At 40.3% G+C, this 22322-nt stretch overlaps 1 protein-coding gene across 6 annotated transcripts in view; it reads right to left on the reverse strand.

The window, feature by feature from the left end:
• ST7 (suppression of tumorigenicity 7) overlaps nt 1-22322 on the reverse strand; it is a 319762-nt gene that overhangs the window by 133504 nt on the left and 163936 nt on the right. For all 6 annotated transcript variants that reach the window (XM_064289784.1, XM_064289783.1, XM_023544581.2 and 3 more), the window contains 2 exons: nt 16539-16621; nt 3018-3177 (listed from right to left, as the gene is read on the reverse strand). In XM_064289784.1, coding sequence (XP_064145854.1) covers nt 3018-3177; nt 16539-16621 — 243 coding nt within the window. The remainder of the gene's footprint in view (nt 1-3017; nt 3178-16538; nt 16622-22322) is intronic.

The following is a 22322-nucleotide window of genomic DNA, read 5'->3' on the forward strand; positions in this document are numbered from 1 at the left end:
AACAAGGCTAGCATTAAATCCAAAGAAATGCAAAATAATAAATGTTGGAGAGGTTGTGGAGAGACTGGAACACTTATACACTGCTGGTGGAAATGTAAAATGGTACAACCACTTTGGAAATTGATTTGGCACTTCCTTAAAAGGCTAGAAAAAGAAGTACCATATGATCCAGCAATCCCACTCCTTGGAGTATATCCTAGAGAAATGAGAGCCATCATACGAATAGATATATGCACACACATGTTCACTGCAGCACTGTTTATAATAGCAAAAAGATGGAAACAAACTAGATGCCCATCAACAGATGAATGGGTAAACAAATTATGGTATATTCACACAATGGAATACTATGCAACCATGAAGAACAATGATGAATCCATGAAACATCTCACAACATGGATGAATCTGGAAGGCATTATGCTGATCGAAATTAGTTGCAAAAGGACACATATTATATGAGACCACTATTATAAGAACTCAAGAAAAGGCTTAAACAGAAGAAAATATTCTTTGATGGTTATGAAGGTGGGGAGGGAGGGAGAGGGGAAGTCACTAAATAGAAGAAAAAGTATGAATTATCTTAAGTGAAGGGAAGATCAACACACAATACAAGGGAAGTCAGCATAACTGGACTAAACCAAAAGCTAAGAAGTTTCCTGACACTAAACACTTCGAGGGACAGAATAACAGGGGCAGAGGTCTGGGGACCATGGTTTCAGGGGACATCTAGGTCAATTGGCATAACAACGTTTACTAAGAAAATGTTCCACATCCCACTTTGGTGAGTGGCATTTGGGGTCTTAAAAGCTTGCAAGTGGGCATCTAAGAAGCATCAACTGGTCTCAACCCACCTGGAACAAAGGAGAATGAAGACTACCAAAGAAACAAGGAAAATGTTAGCCCAAGAGACAGAAAGGGCCACATAAACCAGAGACTCCATCAGCCTGAGACCAGAAGAACTAGATGGTGCCTGGCTACCACCAATGACTGCCCTGACAGGGAACACAACAGAGAGTCCCTGATGGAGCCGGAGAAAAGTAGGGTGCAGAAATCAAATTCATGTAAAAAGACCAGGCTTAATGGTCTGACTGAGACTAGAGGAACCCCAGAAGACATGGCCTCCAGACTCTGTTAACCCAGAGCTATTCCTGAAGCCAATTCTTCAGACAAAAATTAGACTGGACTATAGAACACAAAATAATACTCATGAAAAGTGTGCTTCTTCTTAGTTTAAGTAGATAATGAGAGACTAAATGGGCAGCTCCTCTCCAGAGGCAAGATGAGAAGGCAGAAAGGGATAGCAGCCGGTTGAATAAACGTGGAAAATGCAGAGTGGAAAGGGAGAGTGTGTTGTCACGTTATAGGGATTGCAGCTAGGGTTACATAACAACATGTGTATAAATTTTATATGAGAAACTAACCTGGGCAGTAAACTTTCACCTAAAGCACAAAAAAAAAAAAAAAAAAAAAAAGAGAGAGAGAAAAGTCCTGTTGAAAGAGCAAAAACCAATATAAGGAACAAAATCAATGCACAGTGCTCCCTAATGCTTATCACCTGGCCAGATAGCTACGAAAAGTGGATTGAGTTATTCTAGAAAAGGAGAGAAAAAAGATCTAATCAAGCTGTTTAATTTCTTCTTCTTCATCCTTCAAGTCTCAGAATCAGTGCTATCTCATTCAAGAAGCAAACTCCCACCCCCAGTTTGGGGTAGGAACCTCTCCTTTGTTCTCCCTAGCTTTGTATGTTTCCCTCATACAATCAGAGCACTTGTCACTTTGTCTCCTTTAGTAAACAAAGTTTCATGGGGATAGGGACTTTGACCTTTTTTAAATCATAATATTCATACAACCCTGTACAAGGCCAGGTGCACAATAAGCATTCAGGAAATGTTTAATGAGTTGACAAAGAAACTGATCTAGGGAATTATATTTTCATCTTCTTTTAGGAGCAGAGAAAGTACAGGCCTACATGCATTCATTCATTCAAGTTTCAATGACAGGAGACACTATGCTAGAGGCTAGAGATACTACTATAAAGAAACAGTTGCTTAAAAATTACAAAGAAACAAAGATTACAAAGTAATTGGTAAGTGTTGCTAAAGGTAAAAAATATTAAGGATCAAAGAAGGTGGAAAAGTTGGCACAAAATGTCAGAGAAAGCTTCCCAGGAGGTGACATTTGAGTTGGGTTGTGAGGATAAATAAACACTGTAGAAAGGGACACAGGCTTCTAGGCAGAGTGTCATGAGAAAAGTGGCAAGTTCAAGAAATGAAAAGTGGCTTCATGTGGCTAGAACACTGGACATATGGCAGCGGGGCGGCGGGGAGGTGGGTACTGGATAGAAACAGAAGATGACAGAAGACAGGTTTAGAAGCAGTTTATGTGCTGTGCTAAGGAATTGGGACTTTATCTTCAATGCGATGGAAACCAATGAAGCCTTTTAAGCAGAGGAGCGATGTGATCAGATCTAGTCAGATGCAAGATTCTGCCATCAGCAATGAAGGGAAATAGATCAATTCAATGAGGTTTGAGAAACTAGGGGCGGGGAGGCTGAGCCTCAGGTTAGGAATATTGACCTAAACCACTGCTGTTGTTGTTGTGCGCCATCGAGTTGATTCCGACTTACAGTGACCCTCTGGGACACAGTACAACTGCCCCACTGGGTTTCCGAGGCTGTAATCTTTACAGACGCAGACTGCCACATTTTTATCCCATGAGGCTGCTGGTGGGTTCAAACTGCCAACCTTTCGGTTAGCAGCTGAGTGCTTAATCACCGTGCCACAAAAGCTCCTCAAATGACTGCTAGCAAAATCAAATGGAAGAAAACAAGGTAGACATTTCCTTTCCCTGGGATGCTTATTCCCTACTTTTCTGATACAGGCTGTCAACCTCCTGGGAAAATAACTGCATTTGCTTTGAAGTCTAATATTTCAACAATAATATTATTTTTGTCTTACAGTCACAACAATTTAGTAAGAAAATGCAAACCATGTTGCAAAATAAAGGAATTTCCATACCTGAGACACTTTGCCTGTTGGAATCTGAGTCCCCATTACTGGAGTTAGAATTGTTGGAGGAGTTGTTGTCAACCCCTCCCAGAAGGGGGCGCAAGTGGCTCACTGAGACTTGTTCAATGAACGATGTTCCATACTTGCGAAAATACCACCATTCAAATATCTAGAGCAGGAAAAATAATAAGCATGTGTTTATGATCCATGTTATTGCCTATGATTTCTGTATACACGTACATAAAATATGTCATGGCTACTGGTTATTCCCACCTTAAATAGTTGATGAAACAAGTTTTTTATTCCAAAAAAAAAAGTTTTAATTTGTTCCAAAAGTTAAAGATTTTAATAATATTAAAACACCAATTATATTTTACATTCTCACTGCTGTTTTCTCCATTTAACTCTGGTTTACAAAAAATCTACAACTGTAATCATGGATAAAAGCACAAATTAAGGTCTGCTCAATATTATTTTCCTCCAAACACACATGATATTCAAATGACAAAATCACTACCGCTGAAAGGCAGCACCAGAAATGTATACAAATAAGTCAGTTTAAGAAGTATGGCTTATGAAGTATTCCAATTCGTGGCGCTTACATTCTGATAAAACCATACCTACATAAAAATTTTAAGATTGCAAAACTTTTTTTTTTTTTTTTTAAGAAACGTCTGTTTAGAAAAACGCTGGTTTTATAGAAAGCAAGCATGAGAGGCACCAGCACCCAAGCACTGAGAGACTCAGCAACATCCCACCAACTAAGCAGTGCTTCATGAACACAGGCATCTGTTGCATGCCATTTAAGTTTTCCTAGTTCACAAGTTTACCAATTCTTACATACTCATGGATTCCAAAAGAAAGAGAGAGGGAGAGAAAAAAAAAAAAACTTCAATAAAAGGAAAGAAGTAATGATATTTACATGACTAGACAGAAATCAAGACTCCTTAAGCACTGGAAAAGTAAGTGAGCTTCCTCAACCCTTCTTACTGGGACCCCTTTGCCCCATACAGTGAACACTTTCCCACCATTGTTCAAAGTTGTTCTCTCCCACATCCCTTCCTCTCCTCCCCATCTAACTTGAGATTTGTTTCTAAACAAGTCTTGAGATTTGTTCAATCAGAAATCATTCCACAGAAGAAATGTAAGAATCAACTATATCCCAGAGTCTCACAGGACAGCTATACTAAACTTCTATAACATAGAATGTAGAATTAACATAGAATTAACTATATCCTTACTTATTTCATAAAAGTAAAATTTTGCAATGGACTTTGGACTATTATTTAAAACATTTTCTCTCTTTTACTCTACTAAAAACTTCTAAAAAAAAGACCAAAAGAACATCTATGAGTGACCAGAAGGGCTATCAATCAAACCAAATGTCGCCAGGCCTATAATAGCTTAATTTGATTTAATTCCAGGGAATTACCCTTTCTGATTATATGAATTTTCACATGTTAAAATATTCAAGTAATTTCACTGGGCAGATGGTGGGGGAGAATATAATACGAAAGCTAAATTAAGAAACAGCACTAGTCTATTACATTTGGAATGCTAGAAATAGGAGATCTTGCTTGAAGAAGGGAGAAAGTTTAAGAATGGCAGATTGATAAGCCATGGATCCAGAAGCAAGTTTATAATTCCAGTGAGTTATTTCATCTATTTGAGCATTGGTTTTTTTCATCTGTAAAGTGGTAATCATATTTTCCTCAAGGATCCTCATTTAATTTCCCAAACAACCCCATATAAAACACCTAATCCAGTGCCCGCTACATAGTTGGTGCTCAAAAGTAATAGCAAAGCTATTATTATATTACCAATGTACACACAGCTTAAGGTCAGCACACCTCACATACTGCCATGGTGCACCCCTCTTTTTGCCAGTATACAAGTCAAGTTAGTACAGCATGTTGTCTATTAATAAGCAGTTGGCTGAAAGCCCTAGAAAATAATTGTGAAAAAGAACATGCCTCATCATACAGTCTTGGCCACTCAACAAAGCCTTCAAGAAATGGAAGAGAAAGAAGGCTCCAAAGGACCTAGAATATCAGTCACAGAATGGCAAAGGCTGGCCTCCTTTGCCCCAGGTCTTTGCTTTGCTTTTGATATTGTACTTCTGGGGGACCTGCCACCTCCGCCAGTTCATTGGTTTACTCACACAGCCCCAAGGGCTCTTGCACCACGATGAGCTATGCTTTCAGGTTTTAAAGCTGAGCTGTGGCCCCTGCCACTACAGGTCCATGTTGTGGACCGCCAATGTCTCTCACAGACTGCTCCCTGGCATGGCCTGTGCCCATCACAAAAACTGTGGGACTCTTTAGAGTCCTCAGTTCCTCCAGCAGAATCACAGAATGTCAACATGAAAAGAGAACTTCAAGGGCCATCTACAACTACAACCTCCGTTTACGGATAAGGAACAAGGACTCAAGGTGCAATGACCCGACCAAAGTCACACAGCTAGTTAAACTGCTTGGCCTGGGGCTGCAGCTCCCAGCCACTGATCATACCTAGGCCCTATGACAAGACATCTTTCTGTGATTCTCTTGCTTCATTTAAATAAACACAGACAAATGGAGGCCTATCATTTCCTTTTTCAAATCTTCACTTCCAAGGGCCCTCCAACTCCACTTTCTCTCCATGTTTTCTTAAGTATCAAAACTAATCCATAGGAGTCTTCCAAAAAGAATAATTCATCCTAAGGTATAAATGACTCACATTAACTGGATATTTGCATTATAACAGATTGTCATTCCACCCCGTATTTCTAACGTAAGAATGTTATTGTTGTGTATCATCTCATAATGATCCGATTCTTAGAGCCCCTATAGGAAAGAATAGAAATGCCCCATAGCATTTCCTAGGCCATAATCTTTAAGGGAGCAGATCGCCAGGTCTTTCTCCTGCAGAACAGCTTAGTGGGCTTGAACCCCAACCTTTCAGTTATTTAACAGTTAAGCACTTAACCATTGCACCACCAGGGCTCCTTGCAGGAATAATAAAAAAAAAGACTGGGTTGTTCATGTACCTGTTTGGGGAGAAAAGAAGGGTCTTCTCGGAGCCTCTCACATCACAGCAATAGATGGCTTCTTACCCAACCCTGACCTTTATATGAGTGTCCCCAGACACAGCAGAGGCTCCACTATTTATTGAATGAACTGGGGAAAGAAAGTAGCAATGGGACTTAAAGCCTTATTCAAACCACTAAAGAAGTGAGGCTTTAGCATAACAATCAGCCCCCTGCCCTTATCCTGAAAGAGGTCAGGCTTTGGGCCAGCACCCCACAGTATTTTAAAAGAGCTGCAAAAATCCAAATGGGAAGATTGTGCTATTTAATGCATACACAATTCGTGTCACTTTGAATTTTCCTTGGTGCATAACCTACAATGTAAACTGCAAAGCTCTCATTAAACAAATTTAGATTTCAAAACCAGTTCTTGAATACACTAGAAGCTTAGTGGGCTTGCCACAGTGAAACAAAACAAATAACCAAAAAATTAAGATATAAATTTATGCATTTTGTATTTAGTCTTAAAAACTTAATCCCTCTGGTGTTTTTTTCCTACTCATGCTCGGCCCCAAGAATTATTCAGATCAAGAAAGATGAGAGCTAAAAAGCGTCAATTGGTTTTGGTATTTAGGAAGTCAACAGTGGCCCTACTATCCAGTTTAAAGGCAAAAGCCATAATATACTTCATGACAGCCAGTTGTGCAATCTTGGTTCATTCTCCTGATTCTCTGGGGCTCAATTTTCTAATGTGTTTTTTTAAAAAAGAAAAAAGTAACAATAAACACTCAGCAAATGTTGTATAGATGGATGGACGGGCAGACAGAGAGACAGACGGACAGATGGATGGGTGATGAGAAAGTTGGATGAATGGATGATGAGTTGGCCAGTTGATTTAATGAGACAGAGTCTAAAGAAAGAACAGAATCAGTGAAAGGTTTTGTGTTCATTTTGTTAGTTATAAAACAGGGGACACGTACACATATTTGTACAAGGGGAAAGAATCCAGTGGAGAGGGAGAAACCGAAGATGTGAAAGAGTGTAAACGACCAAAAGCATGATGAAAAGAGCCCAGGGGTCACATCCTATCATGAAAAGGTAACCTACCATTTCTCTCTGAGACAGGAAAAAAGGGCAGGATGAATCAACAGAGATGTTCTGTTTAAAAGAGTAGGGTGTGATATGAGCTGTTTGACAGGTGAGAAGAAAACAACAACAGGATAAGCTGGGTGACACTGATCTCAAGGGAGGTGCCCATCTGCAGGGGATAACAGAGGAGGGATGGAATTGGATACACGATGGTCCAGGAAGTTGTTCGCGCCTATGTATTTATTTATGTCTTGTGAGACAGAAGTGTCAGAACCTACACTTAGGACCCAGGTCATATTTAAAACAAAGATCCATTTGTGAAGAACCTGGTTCCCAAAATCCACTGACTTCCTGCATTACTATACAACAGAAGCAGAGAGGATGGCTAAGGAGCACTGGCACTGGTGACCAGAGGTGGAGATACAAGTCTGCAGCTAGCCTAAGGTGCAAATTTGTCTCATCATTTTCCCCTGTGAGGGAAGAAAAATTTGGCAAAGGGACCATAAACAAGGTCCTTACATCTATTTAAAAAAAAAAAAAATTGCCATCGAGTCTGACCCTGTAGGACAGAGTAGAACTGCCCCATTGGGTTTCCAAGGAGCAGCCCGTAGATTCCAACTGCTGACCTTTTGGTTAGCAGCCAAGCTATTGACCACTACTACACTACCAGGGCTCCACTTATCTAGCAGACCCCAAATCTGAATCTTTTCTGAAGATGTCTAGATTTTTCCTATCTAATACAACGCTCTCTTCCTCTTGAATGCATGTTCTATATGTAAAACACTTCTCTTCATGTACCATGGACTTCCCCGTGCCCTATATCTTACTCAAAAATATTTCAAGATTTCCATACAGCAGCACCCCAGTAATTCCACACCAATTACAAATACAAAGATGTCGACGCCTTAAATTAACATCATCCTTCCTCAGTGGTTCCTAAGTATTAACATAAATGATGATGTTGGTATCACAGAAGGATAGACACAGTAATGATAGATTGAGGAGGGAATATGAAACTTTTCCCGCAGTCTCCTCCCAGATGGAAAGACTGCCAAACTGACACCTCCCCTAAGTCTTCAAAAAGATACCTGGTGGTAGGTAAACATTTTTTTGGCTAGGGGGGATGCTCTGCATTAAACCAGATAAACCATGGCAGCTGGCATGGATTATAATAATATCCATAACCTTTTCAGTTTCCTTTTTGAATTCTCAAATATATTCTTTTCTCCATGTCCACTCTCCCAATTCCTCATGACAAACAGAACTTTTTTTTCCTTCCACTCTTGGCTTTCATACATTTTGTTTAGGAATACTGAACCGCTAGCTACAGAGTGGAAACCCTGGTGGTGCAGCAGTTAAGAGCTTGGCTGCTAACCCAAAGGTTGACAGTTCGAATCCACCAGTCACTCCTTAGAAACCCTATGGGGCAGTTCTTTTCTGTCCTTTAGGGTTGCTGTGAGTCAGAATCAATTCAACAGCAACAGGTTTGATTTTTTTTTTTTTAAGCTACATAGTGGGTCTTGGCCTCCTGCTTTTTAAGCCTTAGTCTATTCCTCCTCAGCCACCTGTTCCCCTAAACAGTTGTAGGAGCTATTTCAAGAACTGGCATTGTGCTTTCCACCCCTTTCCCTCGCCATCTGTTTCCAAGGCTTTAAGAAAAAGAAAAGATGGAGAGGCAAGGCTCTCTACATGGTTGACAGTCAATGACCTCTCCACCTCTGTGTCACATAGGAAAAGATTCTCCATTGTAGCATTAATCACTGTAGCCTGCAGGGGAGGGTAACTCTCCTGCGGTGAAGTTATGGAGACCACTGAGAAGCAGGAGAAGCTGGCCAATGCCATGTGCCCTCTGCCTGTCAGAGCAGACTGAGGCAGCAGCTGTCTTCTAAGGCCCCAGAGACTCTGATTCAGTTGGTCTAGAGTGGTGCTCGGACTCTGTCATTTTTTTAAACAAGCTCCCCAGATATTTCTGACATACTCAGATTCGATCATTCACTGGATCTTCTCTTCATTCAACAATATTTTTAAGTGTTTACCCTAGCCTTATAGGTGTATACAGTCATATACACAACACAGATATCATTCCTGCCTTTGCAAAGCTACATTTTAGAAAGAAAGAAGATATTAAATGATTATACAAATAAAACATAAGCTGTGGTAGGTGCTGGTCCATAGTTCTATGATCTAATCCATGATCAACTGGAAAAAGAAAAATACTCTTCTCCAGAGACACTCTTTCCCCTACCTCATGCATTTCTGTGGGTCCATTAAAATGAAAACATCAACTGCTAGACTCAGCTATCTGCCTTCCTAGTCAACACCTATATGAGAGGCAGAATGATTCTGAGGCAAAGCACTGAAAATCAAAATTCTAGTCCTCACTCTACCTTTACCTAGTGTGGTGACCTGGGCAAATCCTAAGCTTTCTGGAGGCCTAGTTCTTTACCAGCTTAAATCAAATGGCTCTGAGAGGTCCTAGCCATACTCCTGCAATTGCAGCATTTTTAAGCCGCTCGATTTGTGCTCAGATATAAACTGAAAAAGTGAAAAAGGAAATTTCGTCCCACTATTAGCTTGTTTACCTTCTTCAGTTTTGCCATGTCTAGTCTTTAATCCGATCAACTCGGATGCTCATGTCCACAGTCAGACCCTGATGGGCATCTATCTACTTTCTTTCCTTGGCATTTGGTCTCCTGTGAAAGATTATCAATTTTCATGGTGAACCCAAGAAGCTGTTCGGTGATAAGGCTTAAGGAACCTCAGTTTCCTCCCACTGTCTGCAGGCTCCCCTGCCACCTGGCTTTCACAGCATCTCTCTCACTATTCTAGAGCCAAGAGACAAGCTGCTTCATAACTGACACAGCCGGATACTTACATGCTGCTTCCCCCACCCCAAGAACCCTCTAATCAAGTTTCCTTGACTCTTTTTACACTCTTATCTCCAGGACCACCACCATTTGGCTGATCCATATGCCTACCAATTAAAGTGCTACCTCAACTGCAGGTCAAGTCCTTTAGGACAAAAATGAGTTAAAAGAAACCATCAATCTTCAATCCCATTCCTTATTTTTAATAGGAGAGGATGGGGGCATAATAAGAGAGAGCCGGATTCAAATTCTGCCTTATTTGCTGTATAACTTTGGCAAAACTATTTAACCTATGTGTATCTGTTTACATTCAGCAGCATAAAGGGGCTGGTTCTAACTACCACAGAGAATTTCAACGAGAATTAAATGAAATGATATACGTGAAGTGCTTAATACATTACATGGCATAGAGTGGGAATTCAATAAATGGGTCTTTTGTTACAACTGATTCTGACCAAATCATCATCCCTTCCACCACTTTCCCAATTACATGCTTCTTTTACATCAAATCCATAGCCTAATTCTTTTATTTACTATTCAAATTTTTCTCCATTTTTGTTCTCGAGTCTCACTTTTAAAATTTATGTCCCAGAAGCCCTTTTTTATATCTCTCTATTTAACATGGAAACCCTGGTGGCATAGTGGTTAAGAGCTGAAGCTGCTAACGAAAAGGTGACAAGTTCGAATCCACCAGGCACTCCTTGGAAATTCTATCAGGAAGTTCTAACTCTGTCCTATAGGGTTGCTATGAGTTGGAATCAACTCAACGGTATGGGTTTTTTTTTTTTTTTTTTTTCTGTTAAACAGATAAGGAGCCCTGGTGGCTCAGTTGGTTAAGTGCTCGGCTGCTAACCAAAATGTAGTCAGTTCGAACCCACCAGCCACTCCACAGAAGAAAGATGTGGCAGTCTGCTTCTGTAAAGATTTCAGCATTGGAAACACCATGGCGCAGTTCTACTCTGTCCTATAGGGCCACTGTCTTAGTTATCTAGTGCTGCCATAACAGAAATACCACAAGTGGATGGCTTTAACGAAGAGAAGTCTAGCAGGTTACAAGTCCAAATTCAGGGTGTCAGCTCCAGGGGTCAGTTTTCTCTGTTGGCTCTGGAGGAAGATTCCTTGTCATCAATCTTCCTCTGGTCAAGGTGTTTCTCAGGCGCAGGGACCCCAGGTCCAAAGGATGCACTCTGCTCCCAGTGCTACTTTCTTGGTGGTATGAGGTGTGTCCCCCCCTCTTCTTTCTTTCATATTTAAAAGATTGCCTCAAGACACAATCCAATCTTGTAAATTGAGTCCTGCCTCCCTAACGTAACTGCCACCCATCCTCCTTCATTAACATCACAGAGGCAGGATTTATAACATACAGGAAAATCACACAATACTGGAATCACGGCCTAGCCAAACTGATACACACATTTTTGGGGGGACATAATTCAATCCGTGACAGCCACTAGGAGTTGGAATTGACTTGACAACACCAGGTTTGGTTTTGGTATTTAAGATACAGGAGTCCCTGAGGAACACAAATGGTTAAGTGCTCGACTATTAATTAAAAGGCTGGTAGTTCACACTCACCCAGAGGTACCTCAAAGACAGGCCTGGCAATATCCTTCCAAAAGGTCACAGCATTAAAAACCCTATGGAACACAGTTCTAACCCTGTACACATGGGGTCGCCATGAATTGGAATCAACTTGAGGGCAACAGGTTTGCTTTTGGTTTGGTTTTATTTAACATATATGCATAAGATGTAGGGGTAGGAGAGTGTCAATATACATGTTAATGTGGCTATAGGCACCTATGGATGAATGTCAAGACAATACATGGCACTTAATCCATTCTACAAACATTTGGAGAAGTTAAGGACTGTATTTTCTTTATATATCCCACCTTACCACTCCTAAAAGCAAAAACGAAATCCAGACATTTTCTCTATTGAAATAAACACAGTAGGCAGAGGCTACTTCGAGCAGGCTGGACATGGCCTTGCTAGAGCAGATAAAAGACTAAATTGGCAGGTTTGGACTATGGCGACAGGTGCAGTTCCTATGGCTGAACTGGACTGAGATGGGAAGGCTTGTGCCAAGTGGACAGAGGGGTAGCTTGAAATTAAGCAAGAGAGCTGCCTGGGTGAGTCTGCACAGGAACCAAAGGGGAGCAGGGAGAGGGAGGTGTTGCAACAATCACCTTGCTAGCTTTCAACCCATGAAATAAAGAATTATCAGGGAGACCTAGTAAAATACACAATGATTAGTCCTCATTTATTTTTAAACACATGAACGTAAAAGACAGCAGCATTTGCCAAATGAATTTTATTTCTATGTATATTTGTTGAGTTAAACAACTTTTTCTTTATAAGAGAAATGCCAGTTTTCTTTCTTTGTATGTTCTCCTCCCATGACGTCAGTCTCTAGTACAGGAATCCTGAGGTCCCCAAACACCTGGTTTCCCCAGGGGCAGTGGTGCACTTTGAACGTTTACTGCCTGGCTCTCAGGACGCTGCTCAGAGGAGAGCGGTTAAGTAATTGTCTCCCTGGTGCCAGGAAACAAACCGCTAAGCAGTTATTTGCACACAGCTATTTTGCGAAGCACCTGATCCTTTCTTTACCCCAATGCTGCCTTTCCCTGAAATGCACTTGGCAGAAAAGAATACCAGCTGAATAGAATCCTCAACCCTGGTACTTTTCAAGGGCTAGGAAAGTTGAGTACCGAAGGGCTAGACGACACCAATGTCAATAATTTCCGAAAGTAAGAGCCTAAAGCTATCAAGAGCTAGTCCCACATTGTAGTTACTTTGCCCTCAGACCAGGCCACGCGTTTTTTGTGAAAGGCCTTTCAAAAGATGCATCCATTTGAGGTTTTGTTCAAAATTTCCTAACAGTCAGGAGTCTTTTCTGCCTCCTGAGAATGCTGCCAGGCAAATGTAGCATAAGAATACACAATGGTGATCACCAGGTTTCAGGAGCTGTGCTCCACATCCAGGGAGAAAGCCTCTCCAGCCCAGGTCTTTTTGCAAAAGCAGTCATGGTCTAGAGAAATCCCTCTTGTGGGAAAACCAAGAGAAACAAGCTGATGGAACATCACCACCCCTGGGTTGGAACGAAAAACGACTATGGGGCCTAGCTCGTCAGAATGAAAGGAAATAACCCACGCTGTGGTAATTAATTTATAATCTAGTTGGTTTTATTTTTAGGGAACCCACATGATACTGCTAGAGTAAAATCCAGACTTGCCACTTTTCAGCAGGCTGAGAACCAGAGAGGTAGTGAAATGAATCATGAAAGCATGGGCTCTGGTGCAAGGCTGCTGGGTTCAAATCCTGGCTCCGCTGATTACTCGCTTTGTGACCCAAGGCAGGTAACTTACTTCCCATTCTACCTCAGCTTCCTTATAGGTAAAATGGAAATCACACTAGCAATTACCTCAACGGATTGTTGTGAGGAACTAATGAGTTAGCGTGTAACTAACTAAGTCCTCAGTGTTTAGTAAGATCCCATTAAGTGAACACCCCCTGAGAGGGTGAAAGCACAAACAAAAACCTACCTTTCTGCCTCAGAGTGAATTTCTGGTTTCTGTACAAAATTCCTGTTCAAATTGTACTTGTTCAATTAAAAAATATTTCAAAGATGTTTTAGAAAGAAAATGTCAAAATACAATTTAAAATGTAAACGATAATTTTTGGAGACTTGTAATATCTCCCCCACCCTGAAAAAAAAAAATATATATATATAAATTGGTTGCCATATTTTCACCACATACTAATTAAGAATTTATCAAGCATATGAAAGTATTTCCCAAGTCTGAAGTTTCTTCTGTCCTTTTAACAATATTAAAGTGAGAATCTAAGACACATGCTCTGGGCTTGACTTTGCCACAAGTTAACTACGTCGTTGTCTTACCTTTGCAAGCCTCATTTTTCTCTTCTGAAAAATGAAAAGCTTGGAATGAATGATTGTTTAGTCCTAGAACATCAACAATCCATGATTCTTGCCATGGTTTTCTTTTCCATCACCTGTCTCACTGATACTATTCCCCCCTTTTCATTACTTTCTCTGTTTTTTTAAGTTTTATTTATTTTGTTGTTGTTGAGAATATACACAGCAAAACATACAGCAATTCAACAATTTCTGCATGTACAAGTCAGTGACAATGACTACATTCTTTGAGTTGTACAACCATTTTCACCCTCCTTTTCTGAATTGTTCCTTCCTCATTAATATAAACTCACTGCCCCCTAAGGTTCTTATCTAATCTTTCAAGTTGCTGTTGTCGATTTGATCCCATATAAACAGTTCTTAAAAGGGCATAATGCTAAAGGCAGACATTCTTTACTAGTTAAGCTAAGCTTTTGTTTGGTTTTAAGAAGGCTTCAGGGGATATTTTTGGTTTAAGGGTTAAAGATTATCTCAAGGCAATAGTTTCATGAGTTCATCCAGCATCCACAGCTCCAGAACGTCTAGAGTCTACGAGAATCTGCTGTTACTTTCTCTTTTACTTCATCTTCTACCTATTCCTTGTCTTCTTCTGGATATTGCATAATTCATGACATATCAATATCTTGCTTGAGTTTTGGAGTGAAAGATTCATTCCCATGCCTTTAAGAGTTGTATTGTTTTGTTTTAGCACTATGGTTTCTGTCAGCTTCGCTCCACAAAAGCCTCTCTCTGATCATTTTCCTCTGCCCTGGACCACCTAGATTGGTGAGCTTTTCAGACTGTCTAAAACCTTTCTTTCCTTCAGTCATTGCTCTAGGTTAGACTCAAAGAGTCTTGTTTACTTTTCTCCTTTTGGACAATTTATGCTGCTCCTCCATAGGCTCAGTAGAAGTAAATGGTTGAGGTTGGTCTCTTATGCCAGTAAGAGGCCAGTGGTCACCAGACTTGTGGATTTAACATTCCATGAAAATCCCTCCCCCACTAAAAACCAAATTTGGAGACCGATATGAGGTTGCTAAAGTTTTCTTTGCCAAGTGACAAGAGTAAAAGAAAACCATCATCGCCATCATTTCAGAAGTAAAATTTAACATTAAAAAGTAGAAAGGACACAATCTCCAAATAAAATATGATTCTTAAATGGAGCAAATTAATGACAACTTTTTAGCTTTATGAACAACTTTCTACAATGTCCTTATTTTTCCTCATATCTCCGCAGAAAAGGGGAAGGCTTCAGAGACACACATCTGCAGACGGGCATTTGAGAGCCAATTACTACACACATCTTATTTCAACCCTTTCAGGGATGAACTTTAATATGCTTCTGCTCACCTGGGCTTGATCTTTGCAGCTAGCGGTGGGCTTTCTATCTGGACTTCTGTTTACATAACCAATCTTAGGGTGTCTCCTGCTGCTGTTCGTCACATACCAACTTTAAAATCCCACTCCTTGAGTTCACTAGCCCGCAGATGGCCCACAATGATAGAGCAGAGCAAGGTTAACCTGAATATCCTCTGATCAACAAAAAGATACTCCCACGCCAGCACCAGTCCTTTCCTCTAAGTACAGCTTCTGCCCTGCATACATTTCCTCACCTTTTCACTCTCTAGAATAACTGCTTGCTCTCCTTAGGAGCTCAAGCTTCTGAAATCCTCTATTAGTCTAGGTCCATTTATGCTCTTTGCTCCACATTTTTGTGCACTTCTCTCCTAAAACTTTTCTGTTTTTCTACGGATCTTCTATTTTTCTTCTCTTCAGCTCTGTCAGAGCTTTCTTGTTCCTGTTTCTCTAATGTAAGCATGAAGGTATCAGTACAGGGGAAAAAAAAAAAGTTTTCTAAAACCCTTTTTTCTGTAAAGGTCATTTAATTATAGTAGAGTGGTTCCACCAAGTTTAGATGGCCCCTGTTTAAGGTCACTGAGTCGTTATGAGTCAGAATCGGACTCCACAATGCACAACAACGAAATAAAGAAAACTGCTTTAGGTGTCATGATTTAGCACACCTAGAACAATTTATTATACAGCATAAAGTAATGGAGCCATACAAATGAAAGCCATATTGCTTTTTGCCTATTGGGGATTTATTTTTCCTGAAGGAAAAAAAAAAAAATTTTTTTTTTTTTGAAGCAGTAGGGAAATATATGCAAGTTTTGAAAGAAAAAGAGATGAAGGAAAAAAGCTTAGAATTGCCATGATCTTTGTCAATATATTTAAAGAAACTGAGCTATATTCTTACTGACCTTGGTTATGCCCCTTCAATAATCAATTTTGATAAGAGTGATAAAAAACACTTTTTAGTCAAACTGAGTCATATTTTTATAGTATTTATTTCTTAGACATTAGAATTTGACAGAAGATTTTCTTCCTTTATTTTCCATTTTATTTACATATTGTTTTTTTTTTCTTTCAACAAAGTAATACACAATTGTTTAAAAAATTTTTTTTCAAACATTTCAGAAATACACAACCTGGGTAGTAAAAGGCCTCTATAAGTCCCCCCATCCCCACATACACACACACAAGATAATTACTATAAGCTGCTGATGTATAGTCTTTCAGATCTTTTTCCTGTGCATGTACTAATACATATATTAGTAAAAAGCATGTTGTTAAATGGGAAAAATCACACCACTTACCAAAATAAGCCCCGATATTAGGGAGGAAGTGCCTGTCAGGGCCACGTAGAACTTCGGCGTTAATGTGTTCAAAAACATGCTCACTGAAAAAGCGAGAAGAACAAGGCATGAGTATTCCAGTAAAAACAATTCTTTCATTTTTCTTTCTAGTAAAATCACTTGTTTCTGATGACAGGAATTCTTAGAACCATAGGAAAGCCTCATTAAAATGGCCCAGCTTAACACACCACCACCACCACCTGCAGTTGCCATGAGTGGATGCCAACTCATGGTGACCCCATGCATATCAGGGTAGAACTGTGCTCCACAGGGTTCTCAATGGCTGATTTTGGGGGAAGTTGATCATGCCTTTCTTGCGAGGTGTCTCTAGGTGGATTCAAACCTCCAACCTTTCATTTAGCAGCCAAGTGCTTTAAGAGTTTGCACCACCCAGAGATTCCCAGCATGACAAAGGCTTGGAGTACTAGGTGTCAAGTCAGATAGTCTTAAAAACTAAAACAAAACAAACAAGAAACTCTACATACAAGGAAAAAAAAAAGCAAATGTTTCTCAAAACTATTGACAAAAAATTTTTTTTATGGATTCCTAACGACTGAAGAGTTTAATCAAAGTTACTTAAACTGACAATCAAAGGAGAAAATGCCCTTCTATGCTGTTTTTTTTTTTTTTTTTTTTTATGCCTGTGGAGCAGTGGTTAAAGAGCTCAGTTGCTAACCGAAGAGTTGGCAGTTCAAACCCACCAGCCATTCCCCAAGAGACAGATGTGGCAGTCTGCTCCCGTAAAGATTAGAGCCTTGTAAACCCTATGGGGCAGTTCTACTCTGTGCTATAGGGCTGTTATCTGAATCGACTTGACAGCAGTGGGTTCATGCCTTGTGATCAGACATCAGAGTCCTGGATGAATCAACAAGTAGTATTTCAACCTTAGAACAAATGGAAAATAACTGTATCAAGCAGCTATTAAAGATTAGAATACTATGGTGACTTCTAAGAAGGAAGAACACATTGATAAAAGTTACCATGTATTAGTAGAAGTTTTACCAACTTACTTAAAACGCTGTTAGGCTGCTCATCAAACTAATTAGATTCAATATTTTTTTTTAATGTGAAAAATAAAATACTAAATGAATGTTCACCGCTAGGCACCTTGTTGATCAATTCTTGCTACTATATTCATATCCACTACATAGTTAATGTATTTTATTCATTGTCATTTATATTTAGATATCACACAAAACTTAGATTCATTATATATTGTTAAAACAACAACTCAGTGGGCTTTTTGCAAGCACATCTGCATTTCTTTACTGAAAATGTTTATGGAAGGGCATCACAGCCTATCTGGCTTTAGAAAGAAGAAATTGAGATCTTAATGCCATCGGTGGTCTGGGGGAGGGGGAGGAAGCTTTGGATCCTGTTCTGAGCTCAGTCCAGAAAGCAGTAATGTCACCAAAGCAGACAGAGATGTCATCATCACTCGCTTAACAAATATTTTCCTATGATTATGAATGAGACCATGGACAAAGAATGAAAGAATGAATCAGACACAGTTCCACCCTTTAGAAGCCCACAGTTTGCTTGGAAAACAGGCAAGTAAGAGAGCAATCCCATAAATTTGATAAGTGCATAGGATGCCATGAAAACACATAAAAGGGGTGCAACTCAGGCTGGGGCGTCAGCGAAGACGTCCGGGAGAAGGGGACACCTAAATTGAGTCCTGAAGAGCAAGCAGGAGTTAAACAGACCCAAGGGGACAAGAGGCAGGACAAAGGGGAAGGCAGTTCAGGGAGATGAAGGGGTCTGCACCCAGGGCTGAGGAGAGAGCACAGCCTTTCAAAGCCACTGAAAGGTTGAAGAGAGAAGGAGCTGGAGCTACTGCTGCTTCACAAAGACTCAGACAGTGGAGGGTGCTCTGGTTCCCATCCTTCCTGGCAACCCAGGTATTCTATTCTCTCAAAACAGTCCCGCTTTTATATGAATTTCAGTTGCAGTCTGTCACTTGGAATCACAAGAGTCTGGACTAACTCACTGTGCTCAGTCAATATTCACCCTTGAACTAAGTGGACTCTTCCCAGGAGGTAGAAGTGATCAGCCTAGGGCTGTAGGGCAAGGAAAGTACAGTCGAGGTACCTTTGTTGGCTGTTAAAAAAAAAGGTAGTGATTTTTAATTTCTCAGGCAATAGACAGTTAGTAGACGGAGACAGATTTTTAAAAAGACAAATAATAATAGTCAGTCTAGAGCTTGTAACCACCAGTCAGATTCTTAAGTGCCTAAAACTCCAAATATCCCCTCCTCATGCTCTAAATGGCCCCCTACCACATTCCTCATAATTAAAACGGTTGCCAAAACAGTATTTGCTTTGTTATTCTGTAGTTACAAGCAGTCATATCTGGACCATGTACTTTTCAGTAGGTTGCTGGACAAACTGAGCAGAGAATTCAACGAAATTCATTTCTAAAAGGAAGAAGAAAAGATGTGCCTGAATTAGAAGCACTTTAGTAGTCCTGCTGCCAACTCCCCAGCAATAAAAACAGAAAGCACTGGACGAGAAAGTTTTCCTACTGAAAATTACTGATCTACTGGCAACAAATGACTCAAGAATTAATTGCTAAATTAAAAAATAATAATAATAGTAAAGGGAAAAATAAACTACTCATTTTTTAAATTAAGATTATCTACCTCCACCAGGCTGAGTCCAGGACAACAAGATGGTGCCCAGCTACCAGCACTGACTGCTCTGACAGGAATCACAATAGAGGGTCCCGGAGAGAACTGGGGAAAAATGTAGAACAAAGTACTAACTCAAAAAGAAAGACCAGACTTGCTGGCCTGACAGACTGGAGAAACAGAGTATGGCCCCGGACATCCTTTCAGCTCAGTAATGAAGTCACTCCTGTTGTTCACAGGGTAGCTATGAGTCGGAACCAACCCCATGGCACCCAACAACAACAATTTATCTATGTATATAAAGTTCATCACAAAGCACTTTCACACATCAGAACATTTAGTTTCTCGTTTCAGTTCCGTGAAGTCAGTATTATTAGTAGTCATATTTTGCAACTGCAGGCCGGCAAAGATTGAAATCACATCTGCCTACTCCCACAGCTCATACTCAAGGCATCACAGGATACATGGGGGATAGTACCGAAAAGCATTAAATAACAAAGTTACAAAGGAAAACAGAAGCCTTTATTAGAAAAGGAGAGGAAGCTCTTAAATGACATTAAAAGATAGATTTTTTAACACTATACTTATTTTTACCTCTGACCTTAAAGGAGAAGTCTACTGTGATCTTGTCATTTGTGTGTGCAGCACCAGGGTGGAAAGGCTGGAAGCCACCCTAAAAGAGGGTGGGAATCTAGTTAAGATTCCTCCATTAAATTGCAGGTCTAAATACGTAAAAATCAAGGGATACCTTGGCTAGTCTCATGAGGGTCACTAGCAATTATTTTTGAAAATGTAAGAAGGCCTGACAAAGTACTTAAACATTAGACTACAAAACTGTGGGAGGTATGCTTTGAGACATAAAACATCGATTTCATATTCCTGAAATCTACAAACATATCAGTGTTACCCCCAAGAAGGGAGAGGGGGAAGGCAAAACAAGAGCAAAAAACAAATAGGTAAAGACTAGTTTAGCTTTGTGAAGAAACAATTCACAAAATGGTACCAAAGGCCTACTTCAATCCAAAGGCAATAGTTAACAAATCAGAACTGATTTTCATTTGACCCAGCTGGACATTCATAACAGGTCACTGCTCAAAGAATATTCTATCAGTTATTCAAGGGCTGTCTCAGGGAGTGGATCATGTAGAGTTCTGAAGACGATGAACTTTAACTTCGCACCCTCTTCCCATTTAATTAATGAATAAATGTGAAGGAATTTAGCATGGCTCTAAGAAGAATCTAGGTAGGAGGGGTGAGTACATGGATTGAAAATCAAATGGCCTCTATGGATCATTGAATGTTAGAGGTAAGAAGATAATACAAGAAATACAGGTACACAGGTGACTGGGGAGTGACAAAATCACTCCTGCAAGCAGGGACTAGAACACCAGAGGGGTCATTCAGGAGCCACATGGAATGGCCCTACAAGGCCATGTCTGTGAAGAGCCAGCCACATTTTTGGTCCTTATGCAGTAACAGCCTTCCCCTTTCTTTCTTCAGAACATGACTCCAAATCGTTGTTGGATGCCACTGAGTCGATTCCAACTCATAGTGGCCCCATGTGTGCCCCATAAGGTTTTCTTGGCTATAATTTTTATGGAAGCAGATCACCAGGTCTTTCTCCTGTTGAGCCATTAGGTGGGTTTGAATTCCCTACCTTCTAGTTAGCAGTGGAGCGCTTAACCACTGCACCATCAGAGGTCCAAATTATACTCCTGGAAAAGATCTCTGCAAAGCAGTGTAAGCACCCTTGGTCCTGTGCATTTGTCTCCTTAGATACATTCCACCTCACACAGAGTTTGCTGGCAGCCACTTTAAGCTGCAAAGTTTAAGGTAATTTGTTATGCAGCAATTTAAAACTGGTACAGTCACCAGCATAACAATTCCTGAAAGTGAAAATCAACACGGACATTTGATAATTCCAGCTAACTTCAAGATGCCCAGAAAAGGTGCTAAGATTCACCAACACTATTTGCTCTAAGCACTTCTCAACTATTAGTAAATGAAATGCAACTTCAACCTCCGCCACCATGACAACATGTTATTCCACATGCTGATCTGCAATTCTTTGCAAATAAGCTAATATTAAAGTAGAAGCTGAGAGGAATTTTTTTTTAATTTTTTTTTGTGCTTTAAGTGAAAGTTTACAAATCAAGTCAGTCTCTCATACAAAAACTTATATACACCTTGCTATAAAAAAATTTTTTTTTTATATACTCCTAATTGCTCTCCCCCAATGAGACAGCACACTCCTTCCCTCCACTCTCTTTTTTTGTGTCCATTCTGCCAGCTTCTAACCCCCTTACCCTCTCAACTGCCCTCCAGACAGGGGCTGCCCACGTAGTCTCATGTGTCTACTTAATCTGAGAATCTCATTCTTCACAAGCATCACTTTCTATCCCATCGTCCAGTCCAATCCCTGTCTGAAGAGTTGGCTTTGGGAATGGTTCCTGTCCTGGGCTAACAGAAGTTCTGAAGACCATGGCTTCCGGGGTCCTTCTAGTCTCAGTCAGACCATTAAGTCTGGTCTTTTTATGAGAATTTGGGGTCTGCATCCCAGTGCTCTCCTGCTCCCTCAAGGGTTCTCTCTTACATTCCCTGTCAGGGCAGTCATCAACTGTAGCCGGGCACCATCTAGTCTGGTCTCAGACTGATGTAGTCTCTGGTTTATGTGGCCCTTTCTGTCTCTTGGGCTCATAATTACCTTGGGTCTTTGGTGTTCTTCATTCTCCTTTGGTCCAGGTGGGTTGAGACTAATTGATGCATGTTAGATGGCTGCTTGCTAGCATTTAAGACCCCAGCCGCCACTCTCCAAAGTGGGATGCAGAATGTTTTCTTAATAGATTTTATTATGCCAATTGACTTAGATGTCCCCTGAGATCATGGTCCCCAAACCCCCGCCCCTGCTGCACTGGCCTTCGAAGCATTCAGTTTATTCGGGAAACTTCTTTGCTTTTGGTTTAGTCCAGTTGTGCTGACCTGGGAGGAATTTTTAAAAAAATATATGGAAATAAACTCTCTCATTTTACCCCCAATAATTGGTCTTTCCTTCTCCCCCACACGGGGCAACATTCACACATTTTCAAAAAAATTTTTGTTTCCATTTGGGCAAAGCA

Source organism: Loxodonta africana, chromosome 8 (genome assembly GCF_030014295.1).
Source record: "Loxodonta africana isolate mLoxAfr1 chromosome 8, mLoxAfr1.hap2, whole genome shotgun sequence".
In the NCBI taxonomy this organism is placed as follows: Eukaryota; Metazoa; Chordata; class Mammalia; order Proboscidea; family Elephantidae; genus Loxodonta; species Loxodonta africana.